Raw genomic sequence first — 19,390 nt, 5'->3', positions numbered from 1 at the left:
CGTAAATTAATGACCCGTCCACTTAAAAAACAACAACTATATACTGAAATACGTCGAAAACTCGTTCTACTAATAACCTACGTATTTTGAGCACCGACATTCATGTATAAACCTATGTGGATGACACGTTCTTTGCTGTTGTTGTTTCCTAGATAGTTATATATTTACTCTGACAAATCGCTGATAAAATAGAAACTAGATGAAACTGGTTTTACATTTACTTTATGATTGGTTCTGTAATTATATCGTTCATTTGTGGTTTACTGTTTGATGTGATAATTTTTTTAAAAGCCCATCTGGAATAATTACCTATTGTGAAATACAAAAACGCATCAATGTGCGCACCTTTGGCTTCAATGTTTATGTGCATACAAAATACAATTCATACTAGTTAAGATATTTCATTTCAGTTTACGTGATTTCAAAGTTTGCAGATGCAGGGGCGAACTTTGCATATCGTTTTTCGTTCTTCATTCCATAGTGCTTCCTCTGTGCTTACTTTGCCACGATTCGAGGGATTAAACAATGTGCACATGTTTGCCTTTATGAGATGTAGTGTCGTTTATTTGAACTAGTTGTGTAGGTCTAAGATCACGGTCATTCGTTGAGGTCGAATCTTACAATTATTGTTCTGGCTTAAGTATCATAAGATGAAGTGGATAAAAACGACTAAGCAATGAGACTTGAAAAAAAAACAGTGTGTCGCAGACAGGCTCCAGGTCAGAGATTAAGAGCATACATTGAGGTCAGGAATCTAACTGGGAACAGTGTTTTAACCCGTCCATATATTGTTTATGAAACGAATTGGTATACAAATTAAAAAAGCTAACTCATTTTACAGCGTGTGATACGAGTTCTAAGAGAACAAATGTGAAAATTACACACATTAAATGTTCGTATTATTTGAGCGCACATTGATACCTTGATTTATTTTGTCATCAAATTTGATAAAATATGGCCGTATAAATGACGTGTCAAATGGTCAAGATTGCAATGGACTTCCCTAATGTTTAATGAAGTTTAGTCTAACTTGTACATTAAATCTCCGGCTTACAGCATTTGAGAATGTAGCTGGGGCCGCAATTAAACATATTTAAAACAAGAAAATTGTCAGAGACGAAACAGCAGTTAATGTTGTCAGAGTAATCACCGGATCTTCATAAGTATGATTTAACTAGCTTTAGTACTTTTCAGTTATGGCAAGATAGTTCGTTAACTATAGAACTGCAACTTTGCTGTGGCGACAATACTGAAATAACATGCTTATTTCCTAGATGGCCATCTTACCACATACTGAGCTTCATCAACCAAGCTTAAGTACTTTTTGACTTATCGTAGGATGCAGATGTTTTGGTCGGACAGACGGACGACAAACGGATACACGGAAAAATCTGAATTTGCCAATTGTTCTTATGGACCTCTTTGCACATACCAGATTTAACCAACCTAGCTTGACTACTTTTTGACGTATCGCGGGGCACAATGTTCGATTAGCCACACAACTTAAATAACCTGCATATTGACCTTTATCCAGATAGCGTTAATACTCGTTGAGTTAGCACGGGGTCCAGATTTATTTGGAAAGACTTACACATTGACAGACGGACTCACGGAAGAACATGAAGTATCCATACTGTCATCTCAGTTAACATCAGAAAGGGTCTAGTAAGCCTTTTACAAATGATCCAGCAAAGAGTTCTTTTTCATTGAATCTTTTCTGTATGTATAATCTTTTTTTTTCTCTATATTCTTCATAAATATCAACTGTTTCCCAGCAAACATTTATCAAATATCATATTTATAAATATTTTCTTGAAAAAATCGGTCTGTATCATAATACATGAGGTCGTTTTATACAGTTTTTTTTTCAAATACACGTTTATGTAAGTTATTTTAAATATGCACATAAAGGTCTTAGGTCTTGAAGAATACTCAATATATTATATTATTATAGATGGTGTTACAGTACACTGACTTTATCAGGTAGATAAATAGAATAGTATCAAAGAACTAAAGAGAAGTTCCATATATTATTAGTTTTATTCCCCCCCCAAAAAAAAAGATGGGTGACCAAATATGTCTTCACTTAAAAGATGTTATGGTATGAAGTTCTTTTTAGTAAGCAACCGCATTGATTTGTTTCAAACATGTTGATTTGCTAAATGATTATAATCAGACTGTAGGTCTCGATTTGCAGGTCTTGATTTGCAGTTTTTAAATCAGTTTGAATTTTAAAAATATCTTAATTGGTTCAAATGTTATGCAGTTTTTTCACTTGTCCAAAATTAACTTTTTGGTGATTTTTTTTTGCTTAGCATTTTAACCATAGTACCTGTGCGTTTTTCGTGCGTGGAACAAAATAACTTTTTTTGCTTTCATTTGAATGTATTTTTTTGTTTTAATTGTCTCATTTGGTTGAAACTTGCCATCTCAATGTATTTTTTTCAGAATGAATCCATTTTTGGCATTAAAAATACCTTATCTCAACAAACAACAAATAAGCTATTGAGGTTTAGAAGAAACATTTAATAGTGTATTGTCCTGTAAAAATCAATACCGCAGACAAATACAAACAACATAATAAAACCCTTCTGCTCTTAAATGTATTAAACAACAGTAATGTTACTTGCAATACATGTGTTGTTTAAAAGAACAATTTCATCCAGAGATTGAACAATATGTCATAATGTTCATAATTTGAAAAAAACACAATGGAGTCCTGAGGTAATGCACTCTGGCAGGTCGAAAACATCAAGAATGAACTTTCTCTCTACAGTCTGTGTATCCTCTCTGATAGGCCAAACAATCACTGTCAGTGTTCATTCTGGGTCAGATTGCTGGTGGGGCAATGGCCCATCAGCCATTAATTTAGTGGGCCATTTAAAGATTGTGTAGGATGCAGGATTTATGATCACTACCAGCTGCATGTCTATTCAGAGAACTTGTCCGAAAATCCGAAAAGCCGTTAACAAATGTGTTACTTTGACTATGCTTTTTACAAATGTCACAAAACATGAAATTATTTTTGTCATCGTTTGACAACCACGTAAATTTTCTCTGACCATCCTTTCTCCAATTTATGATCATCTATCTTTTCCGAAGGTTTCAACAATTGTTCGCTTGAACAAGCAGACGATGTAGGCCTACTCGCTTTGGCCGAAGCATCTGCTGTTTTGCCACCTTCCTGATCAGAAGTTCTTTCACTTTCCCTTGTTTTGTTTTTTGTTTAAAAAATGTAGGAGAGTTCGTCCCTCGCTGCTCTCCTTTCTGCTTTGACATGTTTAAACACTTTTTTTTCTTAAAACGTTGGAAAATCGCAATTAAATATGCTGACAAACGTTTTCAACACTTTCTGATGACGTAGTCACAGTTTGCAGACATTTGACATCTATCAACTAATGAAAGTGCAGGATTCAACACAGTGCGCCCCAATCTCCACGCAGAGTTGTCGTTCCTTGCTCTCACATACAACTCTGCGAAAGGCTCAGCCCTCCATTTTGTCTATAAAATAGATAAAACCGAACAAACGCATTCAACGTATATTTGATTGGATATTTAAGATCGCATGCATTAAATTAAGAAATATGACTTTTAAATGTACGATAAATCTTGCAAAAACTTGCGAGTTTTAATGCAACTCTTTGGAACTAATTTATTGCCCATACGCAGATGGAATCATTCCACGCACTTCACAAATGTAAACAATTGAACATATTTTTTTGAGTGACGTTAGGAATTGTTTCGACGTGTGTATGTATGTTGGTTTCTTAACATAAAAAAAACATATCAATTTTATAATAATGAATTAAGACTGATATAAGATATCATGGTATGAGATGGTTTTCTTTAATGCAGTGAATGCAATGTAACCGTCGTGCAAGAGAGATTGTTTAGTATTCTGTAACCTCACTGATGAACGCTTGGAATGATCATGACATAAATGAGACGCTTTCATAACAATAGTCCGTTCTGAGCCCAACACAGAGGTGAATGTAATGTAACCGTCGTGCAAGAGATTGAGTGCGCCCGCGGTAGCCAAGCAACGGTTATTTTCCACCTACTCAGCAGACCCGTGTTTAGAATTCGCAGTACGATTCCATCGCTTTCTTTTTGAAAATTAAATTTCCCATTGATTTTATTTTTTAATGCGCCAATTTTATTATGTATTCGTCCGACTGGCCCACTGATATTATTTAGATTGCGCCCATTAATATTTCGATGCGGGAATCCCGCAATGGCGTTGCCCAGAATGAACACTGAACACCCCTGCTTTTCTTTCTTGCAAAATTAGTTTATTTCCATCACTAACCCATTGTTCAAAGAGTCAAGTTTTTGCAATTTTCACAGCGGATGCCACAGTGCCTTGTTGGACCAGGGAATTTCATTTTAGATACAACTGCTCATTTTTAGCCTGAAAAATAAAAATAAACGATTTATTTTATTTGGACATTCATGGTTTGAAATCGTTTTAAAAACTGTTGATTTTGCGATTTTTGAACTTTTGGTACGAACTAGTCCGTAACAAAACCGAAGTTTCGTACCCATTGAAAATAACGAAAAAACACGTATTATATGCACAAATTCTTCTCTACAATTGCATTAAACAACACATACAATTTTATTCTTTAAAATATGACCGTATTTGTGCGTCAAATATTGAAGATTTAAAGTTGATAGGCGTAAATGGGTTTTGCATTTCGGGTACCTGTTCACGGCTGTTGAATTTAAATCGTTCTTTTCGTATTGCTTTCATAATAATATTTAGTCATTTTAATACTATCAATTTGATAAAATTGTAAAGAAATAATAAAATATTTACTTACAAATCGATTCTATTCAGGATTTTATTTGACGGTTGCATAATTATTGAGTTAGAAGCATTGTGTACACACCGGTCTTATTGACAATAACGTAGTGACGTCACCATCTATGTATAGAATGGAGTCAGCAGACTTTGCTGTTGAAAGCTTTGTAGCGTTCTTGAACAAACAATTATGGCGTAGCTTTTGGTAAAATCCAGTACTATTGAACTTTTTCTTAAACCCGGCACCCATTTCGTGTTTAAAAGCCACCTTTTGGCATCCGAAAAAAAATCGAGATTAAATTTTCAATTTTTTTATTTTTTTTTGGTTTCGTCAAAAATTAGAGTCGGCGGGTCCGAAAATCATTATTATTTATTTGTATCTGATATACGTTATACTTGTTACCGCCGTGTTCTATTGACCTGTTTCGTATAGGCAATCGGCTACTTGCCTTAAATAAAGTACATACGGAAGTTCAGATCATAAATCTGGAATGATCGTTCATGTTTTGTGCTGCCATGTTAAAAATATATTAATATTCAATAACACATTCATATATTCATAATAAATATACATACACTAATAAGCATGTATTGATGGTTTTCATATTTGCTACTATAATTGGTATTCATTTTACTATTTAGTAAAAGAAATACAAGGATATTAGCAGAGCTGGAGGATACTCACCGATTACGATTTTCCTCTTATTTTGACCGTAACCTTAAACCTACGACCTCAATTCATTCGAGACATGGTATCATGTTGAAGGTAACATTAGTGTAAATTATTCAAGAGTACTGATGCCAATACATTTTAATTAGTTGTAGTTTGGAAACGAACACATCCCATTAAAAGCTTTTTTTGTATATACAATGGCTCCTTAAAAAAGTGTCATACCGAAAACAATCTAAAATATACGCATGTCGCCTCTGTAATGATAGTCAATATAAAATAATATAAATTAGGTGTGTTAATGCATGAGATCTTACAATACATACTACACCGTGAGTATACATGATATTTTACGTACCTGTATAGAAAGCGGACATACTGAAAGTTATTTCCTGAAAGACTATATCTCGTCGCAATAGTCGTGATAAAAAAAACGTATAAGATCGCGTCAAACTTGTTCCACTGTGATCCAAACCAATATTGTATTCGACCCATGAGTCTATCAAGCGTTATATTCTTGACACTCTGGAAAAAGAAACATAAAAAACGCACGTTTCCATTTCAGCTGACAAAGAATATTAGGGGTATGTAATGTGTTGTTGTTTTTCTTAGATGGAAAAAAAGAGGATGTTAGAGAGATAAGCCGTAAACATGTTGTTCAATATAGACATGTGTACCTCTCTCGTTTCCTCTAAGAACATTGTTAGGACCCAGCCTTAAAGGAAGCTTCCTCATTCAGGTCGACCATGATGAAGTGAGAGAAGTATATAATGAAAATCACATAGGACAGCTGAAACACGAATTCAGTTTATATAACAAACAATTTACAAAACATAACATAGAACGGGAATACAATTGTATATAATTTTGTCACGCCATCGATATGTCATCATAATTTTGTGTGTTGCAAGCATGTAAAATACAATCCTTATTTATATACATTTAAAATGCTTGCGGTAAATACCTAAATGCCCCATCATATCATGCACAACTTACCAAGTTAAAAGAGTACACTGAAAAAGGCGCTGTGTACAAATAATACATGGCATCAGTAATGTGTATAATTCGCTCTTGGTTCTTGCGGAGAATACCAACAGGATACAACTGCGGCTTTGACGATGGATACTTCTTTAAATAGGAGTCTATTTTTCTCCGTTCCGGTTCCCGTTTCTGTTCCTTCATGCCCGGGTCCTGTTCCGGTCCCTTCATAGTCATTTCCAGTTCCGGCTCCATCATGTGCGATTCTTTTTTCTACATTTATAAAATACTTCAAAACATATTGGCTAGGTTTGCAACTTAAAACAATTGTTCACTTTATTAAAAATTGGAAATCTTTAATCACCTTGTACAGAACAGCTCGTTTTAAACATATGTTAATACTTCACCCTTATGTACGCTTTATGATTGAAATAACATATCAATAATAGATCAATACAAATATACATTACAACATGTATATTTAACACTGTGATAAACTTTGCAATTAAAAAGTAACCATATAAAACATACTGTATAGTGTAAATACATTTATAAAAAGTAAGTGTACCCAACCTTTTTGTGTTTCTTGCAGCACAATGTCTTAGGTTTAAATGGTCCATTATTCGTGGTGAACTTGATCAAAAATATGAAAATTGGCATGAAAAGCGCCAGGAGGATCTAAAACATAAACATCCAATATATTAACATCTACCGATGATCTCTTTTATTTCATTTTTAAGTTGCAGATCGTTTAATGCCTAATAATATATTATTTAAACAAGGATATTTATTTCATGAACTAGGCAAAAGGTTTTATATATTTATTGTTAGAAAATATAATGTCTTTGTTTCAAAAACGTATGCTTTGTCTCAGTCGGGATTGGTTATAACATACATCGTTTAATAGAGTCAGTTGCGTAAATGAGAATCTTCCTGTTTGGATTCTTAAATGTGGTTGATATGTTTCTTATGTCGTTTCTATAAATATACTTGATATTTCTTGCCTGTTATTTAGTGTTTTTTTTTTACTAGAACTCTTTCTCAGCAAATACATTAGTGATTCATTCTGAGTAACATCTTTAATTGATTGACAGATCCCATTTGTAAAGTGACAGCTTTGAAAAAGTAATGATCGATCTCATCTATATTTCACAAATAATAAAAAGTAAATAGAAACGACAAAACGTTCACGAATTACAAAGTATGATACAATATATGACTATTTCGATCAGAAACAACTACCGTCACAATAAGTGCCGAATTCGCCCGAAGTATTATATTGACACAAAAGTGTGATAATTAAATTCAAAATTGGGGACAACACAACTGTTAAATGTATTAAATGAAATGCATTACAAAGACGTGTTTTATGTATAAATTTAAATATTGAAATCTCATTTTCCTGTATTGATATATGAATTTCCATAACAATCAAATTTATACTAATAGTAATGTTTTACTACTATGTATAAAGTAAATTAAACAAACGACAATAACCCCACAAATATCGAAGAACTTTTTTAGTTCTTGTATTTCGCACTTCTTCTAAAAATATTCTATGAATTTAAGAAGTTTCATTTGAAACAACTTTTTGAGTAATGGCCTGCACAACAAAATGATACTCTCTAGTTGGGTTCTGCACAATAAAACATTAAAGGTAACAACTTCAAAAAAAGTGGAAAAGAGAGTTACAGTTCTTGCATTCTGCACATACCCACAAGTTCTCTTTAGATCTACGAAGTTTCATATAAATATCTTCAATTGTAATTTATTCAATAATAGAGTGCGCACAACACATTAATAAAAAGCAAAACTCTGTAAATATTATAGAAAAAGTTATGGTACTTTTTTTCTGCACTTCCTCTCAAAGCTTAAACTCATTTTAAGGCGTTTCAATTTAAATACATGTGATATGTTTCGAGTTATACGAAAACGCAGTATGTTTGAATGTTCTACAAACACACAAATAAATACGCAAAGGGCAATCACTCCAAAACTTATATTAGGTATAAAAATAAATGGTTCTTTTATTTTTGACCCTTCAATACTTACGTATTTATGCTTGGCATATGTCAAAAATACACAATAGTTCTGTAAATACTTAAGACATAGTTATTGTCTATGCGCTCGACATTCTCTCTCTCTCACTTTCTCTCTCTCTCTCTCTCATAGATCTAGGCTAGGCGGAGCGAGAGAGAGAGAGAGAGAGCGAGAGCGAGAGAGAGAGAGAGAGAGAGGGAGGCGAGAGCGAGGAGAGAGCGAGAGCGACGCCGAGAGAGAGAGAGAGCTTAGAGCCTCTAGAGGAAGCCCTCTGAGCTAGAGATGAGATCTCTCTCTCTCTCTCTCTCTCTCTCTCTACTCTCTCTCTCTCTCTCCCTCTCTCTCTCTCCCTCTCTCTCTCTCTCTCTCTCTCTCTCTCTCTCTCTCTCTCTCTTGTTATGCTCCACACAGGAAACGGACAATACAAAATTTATGCAAATGGCAATAACTCCAAAAATACTGATAAGAGAGTTGGCTTCTCTTGCGCTGAATGTCTTTATAAATGTACAAAGTTTAAAACAAATACCTTAAATACTAAGGCCGTTATGCTCCGCACTTGACTTCCCGAGTTATGCTCTGAACAAGAAGCAAGCAGACTGATGGAAAAAAGTATTGACCAAAGGACCTATGGACGGATGGACCGATGGGCGGACGGTAGATCTGAATGGTGGACGATGTGATGTATATATGCCTACCATTACGTGGCAATCAATATGTGAAGTTTCATTTAAATCCATTGAGCACGTTTCGGGTTATACTTTTCACAAGATAATTTAAGTACGATGTTATGTTCTGCAAGTAACACTAAGAAAAGGTCAAAACAACATATATGAAGCAAGACTTACTAATAGCATATACGGAACACGCTCGACAAAGCGCTTGGTCAAATAAAAAAATCATTTTATTTTCGAATTTTGTATACTAATAAAGATTATCGTTTTCGATTATATTGAATATTAATATATCGCATTTAAATCTATGCTATGCACTATGGCATTTTCATAGTTCTTCTCCCGAAGATGTATAACAATGGTCTGGAATTTGTACTATATGATAATTGGTTCTTAAAGTGTTTGTCTTTGGATATTAAACCATTGGGAAATTGCATTGTCATTATATTTAATTTATATTTATCTTTTATTGCTTCATAGTTGAATTTAAGTGATATGAGGTCATTTACAATTGTGTGTATTTTGTGATTTATAACGGGCTACGTGTGGTGTATGTCATATTTTTAAATTGGAAACCGGCCTTAAAAAAGGACTAGTGGATAATAACAAGTGTTTATCGTGATTATGTTTATGGAGTTTTATTATTCCTATAGTCATTATTTCCATACTTTAACAATCAAATGCTAAATAAAGGGCCACAATGTTAGAATTGTTTGGGGAATTCAGAAAAGATATGCCTTTAGTTTAGAAAAGTCATTAACACGAACTATTGATCAGTCAAACATTACCGCAGTCTTTGCTTAAAATAGGTTGCTGTCAGAAACCAAATGTCACATGGTTGAAATCTGTACACAACCTTTCATTTGAAAAGCATTGATACCACATAGATATCCTTAATGCTAAATTTTTTAACATTTAACCAACTTTAATGCGGTGGTAGATTACACGATTAAAATAAAAGACGATTACATATTGTTTGATTCACATCAATCATTGACCTACACAAATATGTTAAGCAAAATACCTTCCACCAGGGCATATCAACTGTAATTTTTCCTCTCCAAATGATGTTGAGTTTCGTCTGACAACAATCGTGCCCCATGAACTCCTTGAGATAATTACTGTTCGCCAACTCTAACGGCCTTATTTTATCAAATGGATTCTCGAGTGTTTTTATCAATATATCGTGGGCCTTCTTATTGTCTTTCTTGTAACATTCTGTGAGCACACCAATTGCTTTTTGTTCATAATCCCTACAATATATATATGTGTAGCAATGCCGTGTTTAAAGTACACTTGTGGTAAGCCAAACGGGTAACACACCAGTAAACAATTCTAACTCTAATAATTTTAGTCCATTTGGATTTGATTTCACGAACAAAAATAATTCGCCTGCAATACATTCTCATTGAGGCAATGAATAGTTTCACAATTTAAGTATTATATAACCATATTACATCTTTTGGTATCTTTAATATATTTAAACGTGACTAAACAGTTGACAGTTCTGATTCCAGACAACGTCCCGCTGTGTTTGCAAATGCTTTCAGGACTGAACTTGCAACCAAGGCTGTGCCTATGATGTGTAACTATACAATATAGCCAAAACTACAGCGTATGTGATCAGTGTAATAATAGTCAAATTGAGAATTGCAAAATAGAAGAAAACCCTAGTGTGTAGTTTATTATATGTCACTTACCAAGTTTGTCTTGACAATGTTTCCACATGAGCTCTCCAAGCTGTTGACGGTTAAATAGTATGGCAAAGAGAAAAAGGTCTACAAAACCAATCGGCCTTTTTTGGTCTGCGTTAATATAAAAATAACAATGAATATCAGCATCGACTTACATCACACCAAATGGTATAGGAATAAATAATATGTGTCAATCACTATTTAAATTGCGTTAATTTGCTCTAAACGTAATGACATATGTAAACACATTTTCAATGGTAAAGTTAATCAGATATGAGTGTGCTCATGACTTCCGAAACAAAAGAGCCAGCGTTATTTAACTGATAATAGCAACTGCATTAGACTCATTTTATATTATATATCCAACGTTCCAACGCACCGGAATACGGGTTGCTCATATTGTTGAACTGAGCATTCAAGAGGTTTCCAACCCTCGACAACAACGGAAATTCAGATGGCGTTCTTGACTGATATGTGTCTTCGTTTGGCTATAAATGACATTAAAAACAGTTTATGATACATTTAATGTAACAAACAGAATAAATAATAACATACTTTTAAGTTTTTAGTTTTTTATTGTTATACAATTAAAAAAATGTGTTTTATGTAAAATGTTCACAAACATGTCAAACTGGGATAATAGGTAATAAATTGGTCAAGTAAAAGATCCATTTTGATTCATCCGTTCATTTATTTCATTTGAAACTTTCCTAGAATGTTATGTCTACGAACACGTGCTCATTTGTACCTGTATCCAGTGCAGCTGTTTTTTAATAAACATTTTTATTGTGTCACTGACTGCATTGCCACCCAGCACCTTTGGTAAAGAACAAAATGATAGAATAGCACTATTATATGTGCAAATATGTTTTCCTTAGCAGCAATTGACTACATTAATGTCTTATTAAAGGCAGTCTTTAAAAGCTTCTTTGAAGATTGACGACTAACATCGCTATATAATTTCTCCAAATCTTCGTAGTTTACGTTCAATTCTGTTGGAAGCAGCAGTTCGACAAAGTCCGCTTGATCATTGCCCAATATTTCGAACAGGGTATCAGCAATTGTGACCTGAAAATAATATCTATGCCTGTCAGATCTTTGGTATTTTGGCGAACATGAGTTTTTGGGAAAAGATGCTCATATGTATAGAAATTGAAAATGGCTTTTTTAAATAATGCGGATTAACTATAAAATGCAGTTAACTTGAGCGTAAGTACAATAACCATAACAGCATATGTTCCCAGTTCTAACAGATTGTAATGCTATACTATGCATAAATAACCGAACTTAGCATGATGCACTATGGTGGTTGATTTCAGCTATATCGTTCATGTGTGTTTTCCGCTTCGAAGGGCGTTAACACGACAACACTCCAGATCGCCAAATATACGTGCCGAAACAACAAGTGAAGATACTGTCCATTCTGGCCTGTCCACATGTTGGCGACTTTCAAGCTCACCAACACATCATATCGACAATGTAAGAGCGCCAATACGACAAGTTTTTATATGCCATAACGACATAACGACACATTAATCTCGCACGTTCTTTCGCCCATTCGTTGGCAAGTTGGTGCCTCTGATTTGTCGGTCTGCCGCGTCGGCGGATTGAAAGGGCATCAAAACAACAACATCAAAAGCACACCGATACTGCAATTTTAATTACACTTGTGATTATTTGTAACCACGGTTCGGTTTTGTCCGACCTAAAGTTCCATATAAGAGCACAGTCTCTTTAAACAATGAAATTACGTCTAACAAAACGCCTTCTCGGCAAATGTTTATTTCGATATAATCAAAATGTCAAGATTTTTTATTGATATAGTTTTATTGAAACTTATCAAGATTCTCAAATACAAAACAAATCAATAGTAAGTAATGTTCACTTCTTTTTGGAAGAAACATGTATCAACAATTATAATTTGTTATAAATTAATATCCGAAGTTACACATAGATAACAGTGGTTACAATGGTATAACTGTTTCAGCTGTAGTGCGTACATGTACGTTTTGACCCAAAATGTACTGCATACATTGTTATCCGAATTCAAATTGCAATACATGCGTAATATACTTATAGTTTATAAATATAGATGCTTAAACATCATTTCATTTAACTGTTGGAAAACACAAACATATTTAAACATACAAGTACTCGATTTTCAAAAGTTATTCATTACTCAATTGTGTTATGTTCACCATGTGTGAATGTTATATTGAAATCATTTAATAATATTTATTGTAACTGCATAACACAAACGCTTACATTGGTCACATGTGTCAAAGATGTGATTTCATCGCATGCAGACATCGGATCTGGAAACTGTATCTCGTTTTGAGCAAAATCGAATTTGTTCCATCTCCAAGCAAGAGATAGCAGCAATTTCGAAGTGCTATGGTGTGCTGTTAAAACACAATACACATACACAAGCATATTATAGTAGTCTAGTAAGAAGGATTGATTCTAATAACAGTGTTAATGTAAACAAGATCTGTTTGTGAAACACAATCCCCCCTACTGCAATTTGAAGCTAAATCCCAATTGAAATCATCATGACAAAGTAACGGTTCGTTGATATTTGATAGAGTTACGGGCCTTGGACAGGTCAATATTTGAAAGTGTTTAGAAAAAAGTCCAAGAAACTGTTATTTTAAAGTAAATTCCAAGACTCGTAAATTCCTCAAATATCAATGCACCATAACAAAACTCAGCCTTGATGTTAAAGTCATGCAGGTAGGCTCAAAAATCAGGTAAGTTTCTGAAAACGTTTCGGAAAAAAATCCGGAAAAGTGTTATTTTAGAGAAAATTGTTAAGTCCAAGGTCCGTAACTTCGTTAAACATCAATGGACCGTAATGAAACTCGAACTTGATCTATAAGTCATATAGGTTGGCTCACACACCAAAAATAAGGTCAGTATCTGAGGGCGTTTCGGAAAAAAATCGAGAAAAGTGTTATTTTAAGAAAATTCCTAAGCCCAAGGCCCGTAAATTCTTTAAAAATCAATTGACCGGAATGAAACTCAAACTTGATCTGTAAGTCATGCAGGTAGGCTCACGTACCAAAAATCAGGTCAATATCAGCAAGCGTGTAGAAAAATTCCGGAAACTGTTATTCTATATAAGAGGCCCGTAACTTCGCAAAAAATCAATAAACCGGAACGAAACTCGAACGTAATATGTTCGTCATGCAAGTAGACTCACACCCCAAAAATCAGGTTAATATATGAAAACGTAAAGGAAAAAATTCCGGACACGGAATGCCAGACGGACGGGCAGACGGACGGACAGACGGACGGACGGACAGTGCGACTGCTATATTCAATTGGTTTCTCGTAAGCATTGAAACTGTTTTGTTTCACCTCCAAGAACTCAACGGCTTCGTCTTCAGTACTAAAGCTGATAATCCACGTGCCTTAATACAAATAAAAGGCTAATGACTTGAAACAGCAATGGATCGTTTTTTAAATGGCGTCTAAAATGTTGTTGTGTATATGTTATTTGTGTTTCAATATTAAAAAGCATAATAAACATAATTTTATCATTTACCTTTGCTATCTGCAATTTCACCAAGTGATGTTAGCAAACGCTGATGGGCGTCATTAAGTTCTTTCCCTCTCTGTGTTGTTTCGATGACAGATATAATGAGGTTGGCATTAGATGCTTGTATAATTTCGGTCTGGAAAGAAAGTATAAAAAATGTATTTGCATTTATATGTGCATATCTGTCTATGTTACTAGTTTTTATGTAATTATTTCCTTGTCGGAATAGACCAATGTAAAAATACAATATAACAAAATAATTGCACAAGTCGGACAATTAACATTCAACGCAGGTATCTTCTTGGATGAAATATATAGGATGTTTGTTGGAATTCGGTAGATTTTCAAAGTGAATGAGTGAGCACAGACAATAATTCTTGAATAAAAACATAATATACAGCAGGAAAAATATTATTTAAATATGATCACAAATGCATAAAAATCCAAAATCTACCGAAACCGGGGCAATGATTAATGTAACGCTTTCCACCGTTTGTGTTTACTTTAAAAAGGTTATACTTGATAATTGGAATATTGACGTCATGACGTAAAACTAATAACGTCATTTCAAAGTGAAACAGTGAACAGTATACATAATTTTCACTTCAATTTTTTACTGTTGGAAACAATTAAATACTGGTTGTTAATCTCTTTTATTTGCTGATCAAACACATGAGATGATAACATAAATGGAACATTGTAATAATTCATTTTAGTTTTCAGTAATGTGATATCTAATTATTTTCATTATCATCAGACGAGTATTTTTTTAAATGTCGTTTCAACGTCATGTAATGACGATGCTTACTTACAGTAAATAATTAAAAAATAATTTATATCCGGAGCTCGTTGCATGCATAATACAAATTTGCATTGTTTTGTGTTGACAAAATACAGAATTACTGGTTCTTGAACCGCGTCGGATTTTTTGCTACAGCCATGTGTACATCGGTGATTGTCTTGATCGATTGTTTTAGGGAAACGACAAGTGCAAAGCCTACCTCAACGTGCGTTTTGCTACCATATCATAGTTGTTTTGTATTACCTTAGATGTTTCCTCTTCAATTGTACATGAATGATGTTCCGTCCGCATTGTTAGACCTTTGGGTTCTATAGGATGTATACTAACATGTAAGACATGTGTGTACGACAACATTACACTTATTTTTGTCATACTTTGTAATCATTAAATAATTGCTGGAAATCAAAAAGCTGAACCATGTGAGCTTATTATTTAATAATTATGAATATTATAAGATCATAGGAGGAAATCATAAGTTATTATGGGGCACATAATAAAATTATAATTTCTAAAAACGGTATTTGTTTTAACTATAGGTATTACCTTGACATTTGCGGTAGATATGCAGTTCTTATGCGCGACACCCAGTCTGTTCTTCACATAATATATGTGTAACTGTATTGGGATTTCAGAGCTCAGACAAGTCCTTTTCTGAAAAAAAATGTTTCCTGTTTGTTGTAGAACCAGCAATTGTGTTAATGTGTCTTATGAACAAAACTGCTCAGATTAGTAAGATGTCCCAATAGAGTATTTTTTGTACATTAATGGGTTTATTACTGTACTTCATACAATTATTTGCAATTGTATACAGTCAAACCTGAATTCAGCGGTAAGTCAAGGGAAATGACCAAAGTGACCGTTGTCCACAGGTGACCGTTGAATTCGGATCACAATTTTAAGATGGTTTGTCAGTTGGTAGTATTGCTACGTCGTTACCCCACCCAGTCGTTTGCATACAGTGTTAAACAAATGCTCGTTGCCGTTAAATAAGCATAATAACATAATTTACTTACATTGAATAATACAGAATAATATTTTATAGATTGATTTAATTTCATATTGTTATTAAACAAAAGCAATGACTTTATCAACGCTAGTTTAATTGTTTAATCATGCATCTCGATCATTCAGTTAATAAAACTTGTCACGTGCCGTTGACGTCACGTCCGTACAAGTCTAAAAAGCGGATTCGCTTTCATAAACCGATAGTACGGAAATATTGTACCGTTCTAATTCAAAGAAAAAGACGCAACAAGTTTGTTTAAATTTATTCGTACGCAAACATCACACAAAAAGCATTTTAATTCAACAACCTCATACAAAATACAACGCTTCAAACTCACATTTGCATTCGAATCAAACTCCTCCATAATTTCTCGGTTACGCGTAAGCACACTCTGCATTTGCGTATGTCCAACACAGAGCTCACTTGCTATTACACGCGAATTTTTTCAGATTCAAATAGTTTCAAACACTTGATTTGCTCCTCTAATGTGAGGAACTTACGTTTACCACTCATTGTTATTCCGTGATTTATTATTCCGATTGCTTTTAGAAGTGTTGTGAACGCTAGAAAGCTCTTTTAAAGAATGATCCGAAAATGTTATTTTAAAATCGATACTCAATGTTGTAAGTACAATGTACTCTGAACTCTGAACAAAAGCATAAAATAAAAAGAAAATTTGTTGGATTCGGTGGAACATCGATTTTAATTCACTCGTGATCATAGAAAAAATATATTTTCTATGATCACTCGTGAATTAAAATCGATAATCCACCGAATCCAACAAATATCCTCTATTTCATGTGTATTATTATCGCTTCCGCCGAACGCATGAAAAAGGAAATACGACATAGAAAACAATAAAATGTAGTACTTAAACACGAACAAATTATTTTGGATACACTATTTTAAATGTGTAGGAATGTCGGGATTGTCGTTGTTAATCTAGTATTAATTTAATTTTAGTCGATTAGTTTGGTTTCTTCTTTCGTGGAACATGTTAAAATACTGTCAAAACTATGATACGTATGCAAACTGTGTGAATTAATTACCAAATGTGCAATTAAATCGGCGGAATTGTGGTATTTTGTAAAATATAACTTCTGGATAGTTCTAAATTTGTTTATATATATTCCAAAAATAGTGCGTTGACCGATATATGTTTTAATATTTTGTATGATAAGAAAATAAATATAAATACATTGAAGATATTTTGGCAAACTTCTATTATCTAGACCTTTTTTAAACTTCAATAATTCGGCTTAAATATTATGATTTGTGTCGGTTTCATCGGTCGAATAGAATTTCTAAAATACTATTGTTTAACATTTATGTAATGCAATGCATTTGTTTTTTACGTTTGTTTTCATTCAATACGAATTTGTGTATTTAGGCTTACAAGCTACCAAAAATGTGCCAGTTTCAACTTTTATCAGTGATTATATTTAGTTTTAAACAAGTCGAAATTTATCAGTTTTTATGCAGAAGTGCATGTTGCGTAATTGCAAATAAAATCGAAACAAGGCCGGTAACCCAATGTTTTAAGTTCATTTTACACATAGTATTTGTGTTAATTTTGTGCAGATACATTTGCAAAACTATATATTATTGGGAAAGATCGCCAAAACTGCCGCACCACCCCTAGATTTCCCATGGTACGCATCTCAATAAAATGTATTTACAGGTACACAAGTAATATTCGTGTATATGGAAAAAAACGCTACGCAGTGTACGTAAAATGTAAGGAAATTACATATGGAGGTTCGATGAAATGAAATTGAAAATCAATTTTGGTCAAGTAAATAACTATTATTTCTATTGTTGTTGTGTTAGTTAAAATTTGATATTGTTTTAAGCATTTGCACCGCGAAGTTAATACACGCATTTGAGCCTGCCATTTGACAATTTTTTCCAATCGTAACACTTCGTCCATCTTCGAATTCTCCGTAAAGAGTAGACTCGTACCTAACTACCAGCAATCTTGGCTTTGATACACCCAACGCGTGATCCGCCTGCGTTATAAGGCGATAAACTACGCATAAAAATAGTGATGCAATACACAGACGTATGATTATCATTTAAATTATTTTCTTATTACTTTGTCATGCAAAAACAAGCAATTGAATTATATATAATTACATAATAAATCATTATTTGACTTTTACGGCAAACGGTAAATTGCATGGTATTGTTTACATTTCAAAGTTAAAATGGATTTCAAGTCTGGTCTATAATATGCGATGAGCAAGCTAAAGATAGAGTTTAGTTTTAGCGACTACCAATTGAAAGCCCTAATCAGTCTTTATTATTTGAAAGATTCGATCGCAGTTCTTCCAACTGGCACAGGCAAAAGCATTATTTTTCAGGTAGTAAGATGTTTTCGCGATCTTTACCACGATTGTGTTGAAAATAAGCAATTTGCTAATTCGACACCTAGCGATTATTCATAAATATATCTGACTGTTCATTATTCACAGACTTCTGAGTAACTATGAACACATTAGTTTAAAGAATGAAAAAATGCATTTTCTGAGAGCATTTTCCAGTTCATTCAAAAATCGCGTTATAACATAATTTAAATATTGATTGCTGGAATTACGACAGAACAACATCATTGCTGTAATGTGTCTTGTTTTTTTACAGGGGTTCAGATTTCCGCAAAGCGTTTATTAACAGACTTGGAGACCTGACGTGTTTGTTTCCAAAAATACCTCACTTGGTACTTACAGCGACAGCAACACCAAATACTATAAAAAAAATTATTGAAATTCTGCAATTCAAGAACACGACAAAAGTATAAGCCAACCCAGACCACCCTAATATTTTTTGGGAAAAAAAAGAAAAAATGCCAAATATTCACAAATCTGAAAAGTATGATATCATAATGCATGAAGTGCTGCCTGAATTTAAAGACCAACATATTGAGTTTCTAGTCACCATAATGTACTGTGATAATTTGGAATCTCTAGGCTATTGCTTTCAACTACTTTTCCATGAACAAGGAAAACATGCATATTGTCCTGAATCCAGTACACAACCAGAAGATCGAATTGTAGCCCAATTTCACAAAGACTACACAGACAGAATGAAAGCTCACATTATTTCTGAGCTTAAAAAGAACAATCCAAAAGTTATTTAGTGCTTGCAACAGTTGCCTTAGGTATGGGTCTAAACGCGCCTTCACTTG

At 33.7% G+C, this 19,390-nt stretch overlaps 1 protein-coding gene and 2 long non-coding RNA genes across 3 annotated transcripts in view; all 3 read right to left on the bottom strand.

Annotated features, from left to right (window-relative positions):
* Positions 1-5,850: 5,850 nt before the first annotated feature.
* Positions 5,851-10,399, bottom strand: LOC127867346 (transient receptor potential cation channel subfamily M member-like 2). Its single transcript, XM_052408441.1, has 5 exons — positions 10,188-10,399; positions 7,026-7,130; positions 6,471-6,725; positions 6,152-6,264; positions 5,851-5,999 (listed from the first exon to the last, which is right to left on the bottom strand). The coding sequence occupies exons 1-4, from the start codon at positions 10,263-10,265 to the stop codon at positions 6,178-6,180; spliced, it is 525 nt and encodes a 174-aa protein (XP_052264401.1). The 5' UTR covers positions 10,266-10,399; the 3' UTR covers positions 5,851-5,999; positions 6,152-6,177.
* A 1,480-nt stretch (positions 10,400-11,879) lies between these two features.
* Positions 11,880-14,528, bottom strand: LOC127867363 (uncharacterized). The gene is made up of 3 exons (XR_008043463.1): positions 14,405-14,528; positions 13,123-13,259; positions 11,880-11,925 (listed from the first exon to the last, which is right to left on the bottom strand). It is a non-coding gene; the product is annotated as an uncharacterized LOC127867363 (long non-coding RNA).
* A 915-nt stretch (positions 14,529-15,443) lies between these two features.
* LOC127867362 (uncharacterized) overlaps positions 15,444-19,390 on the bottom strand; it is a 32,995-nt gene continuing 29,048 nt past the window's right edge. Inside the window, exons 3-4 of the long non-coding RNA XR_008043462.1 lie at positions 15,744-15,851; positions 15,444-15,508 (exon numbers count right to left, since the gene is read on the bottom strand). This is a non-coding gene — a long non-coding RNA (uncharacterized LOC127867362). The remainder of the gene's footprint in view (positions 15,509-15,743; positions 15,852-19,390) is intronic.

The sequence above is a fragment of the Dreissena polymorpha genome, chromosome 2 (assembly GCF_020536995.1).
Source record: "Dreissena polymorpha isolate Duluth1 chromosome 2, UMN_Dpol_1.0, whole genome shotgun sequence".
Taxonomy (NCBI): domain Eukaryota; kingdom Metazoa; phylum Mollusca; class Bivalvia; order Myida; family Dreissenidae; genus Dreissena; species Dreissena polymorpha.
The sequence above is the reverse complement of the archived record's forward strand: the minus strand, read 5'-3'. Positions and strand labels throughout refer to the sequence as shown.

Coding starts and splice junctions, on each gene's coding strand:
- LOC127867346 (XM_052408441.1), bottom strand. CDS start 10,265: ATGGGGCACGATTGTTGTCAGACGAAACTCAACATCATTTGGAGAGGA. Junction 7,131..10,187: donor TTGATATGCCCTGGTGGAAG/GTATTTTGCTTA, acceptor TTTATGTTTTAG/ATCCTCCTGGCGCTTTTCAT. Junction 6,265..6,470: donor CAGTGTACTCTTTTAACTTG/GTAAGTTGTGCA, acceptor TTCGTGTTTCAG/CTGTCCTATGTGATTTTCAT.